The sequence below is a fragment of the Octodon degus genome, unplaced genomic scaffold, assembly GCF_000260255.1.
Source record: "Octodon degus isolate 3935 unplaced genomic scaffold, OctDeg1.0 scaffold00522, whole genome shotgun sequence".
NCBI classification, from domain to species: domain Eukaryota; kingdom Metazoa; phylum Chordata; class Mammalia; order Rodentia; family Octodontidae; genus Octodon; species Octodon degus.
The window spans coordinates 79,630-87,437 of NW_004525098.1; the positions used below are offsets into that span (position 1 = coordinate 79,630).

The following is a 7,808-nucleotide window of genomic DNA, read 5'->3' on the forward strand; positions in this document are numbered from 1 at the left end:
GTTTACTATGAAATAGTCTTTCACTTATATCCTCCTTTTTTGTTTAGCTTTGTGACAGATGGATATTCGATTGCTGTTTAAATATCATAGGTGCGTGAATTCAGCAAAATAATCGAAACAGATAAAATTACAATTTATAGGGCTGGCCAAATAGCTCAGCAGATTAAAGGGCCTGCTTAGGCAGATGCAAGGGCCATGCATTTGATCCCCAGACCTGCTATGCCAGTCTTGCCCCTGGAGCACGCTGAGATTGCTGATTGATACTGGGCATGGTGTTGCATGCCTGTAATCCCAGAACTTGTGAGGCTGTAAACAGGAGAATCACTATGAGGATGATCTATGCAGTGAGAACCTGTACACCCTGTCCAAAAAAAGAGAAAAAAAAATAGAAGTGATGCAGAATTTCACTTAGCAATGTAATATGGATTTCACAGTATATGTTGTAATACATAATGTTGTCTTCCAACAAGTTATTCATATGACCAGGTATAAGAATGTAAAATTGGAAGAGAGAGAAACAAAGAAATGCACAAGAAATTAAGAAGAGAAAATGTATAGCCAGTAGAAAAAAGGAGAGCAAAGAAATTAAGCATTATTTTCTCCTTTCCATAGATCAGGAGAAATGCACAGTACCATTGTTCAAAACATCCTCTGTACATATATAGATAAATATCTTTCCCCTACAACATCTCCTGTACTCCTCCTCAACTCCAGTAAGTCTTTCTTTTGAATAGGTTCATTCCCTTTGCCCAGTATCTACGGTGAATAAATCTACAGTCAAATGGCAAGACTCTTGAGCATGGAAAAAAAATTCCAGTTGGTGTTTCTAGACACAGGTGCTCAAAGAAAGGGACAGGCTGGAGAAAGCCAAGAAAATTAAGTAGAAAGGTAGTTGTTTGCAAATTAGTGGCCCAGTAGCATTTATTACATAAGAGACGGTGCATTCACCAACAAAGTGCACAAAGAGAAGGAAATATTCCATGCTGGGGTAATGTGCACAAACCATGAGGCGGAGGTGCTGTAGCAAAATCTTGGATGGAAAGGAGCTTGGTGTTACAGAGCAAGAGAGCCTAAGTGCCAAATTGTGAGGGAGGTAAGAAAATATCCATCTTTGTAGTGTGGGATGCCTTAATAAGTATTTTGAGGCCAAGGAGATAGCTCACTGGCATAAGGACCTGCCTGACAAGCACAAGGTCCTAAGTTCATTCCCTGGTAAGAAAGAAAGAAAGAAAGAAAGAAAGAAAGAAAGAAAGAAAGAAAGAAAGAAAGAAAGAAAAGAGAGAAGAAGAAAAAGCAAATAAATATGTATTTTGCTCTTTTTTAAGTAAGGATGAAGGACAACTCCACATTATGGAGGAAATTCTTAATTTTAATTGATTCATGAGAATGCACTGATGATAATAAATCCATTAAAATTGTGATCTACTTGCAACTCTTAATAATGTTGGCCATACTTTTGATGTTGTAGTTCAAGGGGTCGGGGAGATGGCTCAGGAGTATAAGTGCTTCCCATGGACAAATAATAGTGTATGTATTCTCATGTAAAAACTCTTGTGTAGAATTATGCTATTTGTTTAATTTAGAAATTAGTGCCACTGACCACTTTCAGAAGTTCAGTGAGTTTTTAAAAATATTTGTGTTTTTAAATTGGCATTGTGTTTCAGAAAATTCTTTCAGTAACCATAATGACTAAAACAGGCCACTTAGTGGTAGCAAAACAGATGAATGGCCTAAAAAGAAATGACTGGAGTTTACAATCTGTAGGCCCAGACAATATGCGATACAAAACAATTAAAACAAAACTATTGTTCTGAAATATTTGTAAAATATTTTTCATCAAATATCGTAGCATGAAAAAAATCAGATAAGTATCTTAATATATGTTTTTTTTACTGAATATTTTATTTGATTCCTCATGGAATATTACAACTAGACTTCAAATGGGTTGCTTGGAGTTAAAGTAATAAAATGTATTTTAAATTGAGTGCTTTCTGGGTGAGACACGACACTGCCTTGATCATTGTAATCTGTACATGTTTTGTGCTTAAAATCACATTCAAACTTAGATTCACAGATTCATGAAATAGTTGAACTAATGATAACAGACCTCCATTTATCAATAATTTGTAATAGGTGAATTTCAAAAACATAAATCCTTTTTGAAAAGGGAAAGGACATTGGGGGATGGTCTGTTATGTATGGTCGACAATGATGGCAAAGACAGGAAAAGGTGCAGTAAAAGCACCTCACCATGTCTGTGTCTTTGTGCACAATCTTCTATCTCAGTGGACACATATTGTCTATGTGATATATTTCAGACAAGATTGTTACTCTCTAATGGACTAACCCAAAAGATATCCTTTGGATTAAGACTGAAATCACTGAGTAACTTGAAAAGTAATGACTTTTGAAAATTTTCACTTTACTTTCCTATAACCTTGACTTCGCTTCTTCCTTTTGGAGAGAAAATATTGGTCGATTCCATTTACAAGTCCAAAATTGTCTTCTCTACTAACATAGATGCTTTCACAAAAGTTTGGGGCCTTCTCCGCTTCACAGTGTTAGCAGAGATACTCATTCCCTGTCTAGTGCGGGAATCCATCTACTTTCAAAGCCCGTACTGAGTGCTGTCTCATGCTCAAGGGACTTGAGAGGCAGGACTGGACAAATCTGATTCTGTCGTTAAAATTAATAAATTGAATCAAACTCTGTAGCAGACCCCAAGAAGTAGTGTCCTATAACCTAGGAACATTTATATGTGATATTCTGAAAAATCATCTTTCGTTTTGTATTTTGTCATGGTTGTTTTTAATTAGCCATTAAGGTGAGTGCCCTAAACGTATGTATTTTGTTTTCAAATTCTTCGATCTTATGAGTATAATCTTTTTGAAGTTTTTATTTTCTCATTAAAATATTTCAAGGCATAGAGAGAAGGCCAACTTTTCATTTTGATCACTACATTCGAAGTAAGCATAAATTTAAATCATTTTCAAGGACACATGAAGATACCAAGTTGCCAATCCAAAGTTGGTCAAGAATCTCAGGAAGAAAGTGGTGTTTCTAGATGACATTTTCAATTGCGTTGCATTGCCTAACAACATAAAAAACTTAAAACTTATTAAAATCTAAGAAGAATTTGACTTAATCTTAATTTTCTACAAGTTTAATGTTTTAGTTTTCAATAGAGAGCACCAGCAGTATCTTGCACAGTTTTCTCATGGCATTCTTCCTGTCATTCTTCCAGAAACTATAAATTATAGGATTGAGCAAGGGAGTTAATGTGGTGCCCACTATGGCCAAAAACTTAAAAAAGACGTGAGCAGATGGAGGCTGTGCATACATAAAAATGCATGAAACAGAAAATAATATCACAACATCAACATGAGAATCACACGTGGATAGTGCCTTGCTGCGCCCTTCAGAACTATGGTTTTTCAGAGAGAACAAGATGATATCGTAGGAAACAAGCAAAACAGAGAAGATGAGGATGCAGTTGGACACACTGTTGGCAAATGCAAGATGTGAGTGTCATGGAAGGCCAGTGTCAGCAATGGGTACAGGTCATACATGATGTGATCTATGACATTGGGGAAACAGAATGGCAGGTGAAAAGTAAGGGAAATCAGAATCATGGAATGTAGGAATCACCCTGGCAAGCCTACCCCAATCCAAATGCCACAGAGCCTCCAGTTCACAATGGTAGAGTAGTGCAAGACCTTGCAGATGGCCACATAACAGTCATAGGCCATGGATGTGAGTACAAGCACCTCTGCCCCAGCAAGGAAGTGTTGAGCAAAAGTCTACGTCACGCAGCATTCATAGGAGATTGTCTTCCTCTCATAGAGAGCATCTGCAATCGTCTTTTGGTTATGATTGAAAAGAAACACCCATCCAGGGATGAAAAGAAGACCAGGAAGAAGCACATAGGGCTTCAAAGTAGTGCAGGGCTGCAAACAATTCTCATTATGACTAGCATGTTGCCCCCACGTAGTTGCCATGTACACCAATAGAAACACAGCAAATGCTATTTTATGAAGTCTTAAATTCTGTGAGAACACAAGTTACACAAACTCTGTCACAGTGCTTTGGTACTTCAAAACTTAAGAGGAAATGTGTAAAAGCACAACAGGTAATGAACAAATGCAATCTGCAATCATAAGAAAGATAAATTCCATTTCACACTACAATAAAGTAGTGTCATCAAGAACACAGTATTGTAAGTTGGGCGAATATGTTTGAGATAGACTAGAAAGAATTCCTGTGCACAAAAGTCACTGAATACTTTAACTAATTTGAATTGTAAAGCAGATCCTAGAATGCAACTTCTGTTCTGAGGGCTTAATAATAGTTCTCAGCTCAGGTTTAAGGTTTCAGTCTTTAGTTTTTGCTTCATGGAATGCAATCTGATAAACATGCTAAGCTATACTTACCTTTTAAGGAAGAGAGGGAGGTAATTCAGAGATAGGTGGTAGGAACACAAATAGTACTATGCAATTAACATGCAATTAAGATTTTTCCTTTTAGTACTTGGAATTGAACTCATGACTTTGTTTATGGAAAGCCATGACTACGAATTTAACATGTAAAATCACAAGGATGGTAATGAACATGTTTAGAGTTTTTGACAGATGAAGCACTGCCATGTGCAATGTGCTCAAGAAAATTCTTCTCTCAAACATGATAAGAACCATACTGGATTATTCAATCCTACATCATCTACCCTAGTGGCCACAGGAGCAGAAACTCTGGTCTGAAAAATCAGTCATATGATGCGGCAAGGACCTGAGTTTAATCCCTGGTTCTGCCAAAGCAAAACAAACAAAACACCAGTCTTATGATGTGTCGTAATACAGCCCAATGTGTATATCTTGACAACATCCCTACTGTCACTGCTCTTACAGAACAAAATGAGCATAAGTGCAGTGCTGACCTTTTCAGATCTTGTACATACTATTGCTCAAGAGTAACATATTAAATTGTTTGCTTTTATTTTATTCAAAAAGTAAAGCAAAATTTTGTAATAAACAAACAGGAGAATAACAATGGTAAACACATTAGATATGGTTTTCTTTAAAGTAGATAACCAGTACAAAATATATGGAAAGTATTAATTATTAGAAAGCTCTCAATCACTTGTTCGGAAATGTCTTATTATTTTTATGGTTCAACCCTTTACAGTGAAATAAAATATGTGGTCTTACAAGATTTTCCAAGTTATATTAGCTCAAACCTATCTTTCCAATGAACTAACAGAAACTAGTAGCATAACTATTTACATTATCTTTATTAGAAGAAAAGCGTATGAATCTCCTAATATAAATGAAGTTAGCAAAACAAAGCTGTTATTGGTTGTAGTTTTCCAAATATAGAAATAGTGGCCCTAGATTACCCTGTTTAACTTTTTCTGCTAAATCAATACAAAATCTATGAATGACAGTATATTTCTATATGTTCTGTAAGTATTTTTATTTTAGAATTAAAAGAGTTAAAATGTCCTATTGAACCTTGTCTTTAAAATCCATTTTAGAATGCAGATATTCATTTGTGATCTGATAGGATTTTCCTAACAAATGAAGTCCAAATAGCATTTTTAATCTGAGCATTTCTCAAACAATAGATCAATGGATTTAGAATGGGAGTTATCACAGTATAGAAAATGGTAATTGCTTTGTCAATGGGTAGAGTAACTGGGGGTCTCATGTACACAAATATGCAGGGCACAAAGGTCAAGACAACCACTGTGATGTGGGAGACACAAGTAGAGAAAGCTTTATGCCTGCCCTCCGCACTGTGGGTCTTTAAAGAGAAGAGAATGGATGAATAGGAGACCAAGAGAAGCAGGAAATTTAACAGACAGATGAAGCCACTGTTCGCCGCAACAAAGAGCCCCAGAGTGCGGATGTCAGTGCAGGCCAGCTGGAGCAGAGGATTGAGATCACACATGAAGTGATCTATGATATTCGGGCCACAGAATGGGAGTGGCAGGATGAAGAACATCTGTATGGTTCCATGAAGAATGCCGCCCACCCAGGACACCCCCACGAGCAGGCTGCACAATCTCCAGTTCATGATGGCTGCATAGTGCAAGGGCTTGCAGATGGCCACATAACGGTCATAGGCCATCACAGTCAGCAGGATGATCTGAGCACCACCAAAGAAGTGTTCTGCAAAGTCTTGTGTCATACATGCATTCAACAGGCTAATCTTCTTTTCATGCCTTGAATCTGCAATCAGTTTTGGATTATTGACTGAACAGTAGCAGGTATCGATAAAGGAGAGATGAGCCAAAAAAAAGTACATGGGGGACTTCCGTAATGGGCTGACAATGATAGTGAGAAGGATGAGAATATTTTCTAGAATGGAGATTATGTAGATGAGCAAAAACACAGCGAAGATAATTTTCTGCATCCTTGGGTTTTCTGTGAGCCCTAGTAGAACAAATTCCGTCACATTGTTTTGATTTGCCATGTTCTCCATATTGAAATCATTTATATTACCTGGAAAATGTTAGCATATCTTTTAAATTTTTAAAATTTCTCATCCTTGCAAATAATAAAGGCTGTTTGGTTTAATTCTATAAGGTTTTCTGTTTTTGTTTTGACTTTTGAGATAAAATTAAGAGCTATAAATTATCCTGCATTGCTCAAACTTTCTTTTTGGTGAAGATATTCATGAGCAACTCTTGTTAACACACTGGGCAGAAGGCAAATCCACTGCACTTAGTTGAGATGATTAAGATGCCAGAGAGAAAAATGTTTTAAATACAATGGCAGCTATGCCTCAAACAGCAGGCAAAGAATGCCAATATAGTCATCAATGCAAAGGACACTATTATCTTCTACTACTAAGAAATTAGATGTGAGGAAAGACAGCTGAGAAAATCAGACAGGGAAAGGACATGGAATTTGAAGTAGGAAAAATCTTATAAATTGCTCTCAAAACTGTCTTCTTTCCTCATGTATCTGTCAGAGTGAGGTGCAGTGACAGCAGAAAGACAAAGACAGTTGTCTCCATTCATTAATTATGTAACAGCTCATGTGGACAATGGCAGAGCCATTCTGAGAAGAATGCAAGGAAAATGTAATAGAGCTATTTCTAAGAATTATATACCTTCATTAATTCCAATGTACTTATAATATTAAATGCTACAACAGGAATTGTACTGATTAATATAAATCATGGTACCACGTCCTTTGCACACACAATTCCCTTCATACTTAAGATAACCTGTGTAGTTAGTATTATTCAGTCCATTTTACAAAGAAAGACTTTCAGAGACTAATATACACTTTTATGGTGACAATAACATTATTAACTAATACCTACTGACAAGGTCATGTATTCTAAGTATTTCTGTGGACATTTATTTGCTTTATCCTCACTAAACACACTCTCTACTTAATACTGTCATTTTTCTCTTGTTATATACCTTTAAGTTATTCTAAGAATTCCCCAAAGATGACAAGGTTCTGTGCTTCAGGAGAGGCAGCTAATATAGCAATGACCACCTAGGTCTTTTATTTTACTTATTGACATCTATTTCCTGATATATAATTTCCTTTAAAGTCTTTGCCTTAACTTAGAGAGACCATGATACCATGTGAGAGCAAATAAGGGTAATGTATTCTTGTTTAATATGAATATTAATATGAACAATATGATTACCATAATATTTCTTCAGAAATTACTAGTGTTTTACATACAACAGTGATGATATATTTCAACCCTCAACTGTTAAGGAAATGAATCTTGTCCTGTCCCTCAGCTTACTTTCTGAAGCCAGATTTTTCTGATGTTGCTTGAAAACA

General features: G+C 36.2%; 1 protein-coding gene across 1 annotated transcript; it reads right to left on the reverse strand.

The window, feature by feature from the left end:
* Positions 1 to 5,538: 5,538 nt before the first annotated feature.
* On the reverse strand, positions 5,539 to 6,486 carry LOC101583793 (olfactory receptor 4C13-like). Its single transcript, XM_004648660.3, has one exon. The coding sequence runs from the start codon at positions 6,475 to 6,477 to the stop codon at positions 5,539 to 5,541; it is 939 nt and encodes a 312-aa protein (XP_004648717.3). The 5' UTR covers positions 6,478 to 6,486.
* Between the last annotated feature and the right edge of the window lie 1,322 nt (positions 6,487 to 7,808).

Bases quoted from the DNA above. Each gene is read 5' to 3' on its own strand.
- LOC101583793 (XM_004648660.3), bottom strand. From the start codon at position 6,477: ATGGAGAACATGGCAAATCAAAACAATGTGACGGAATTTGTTCTACTA.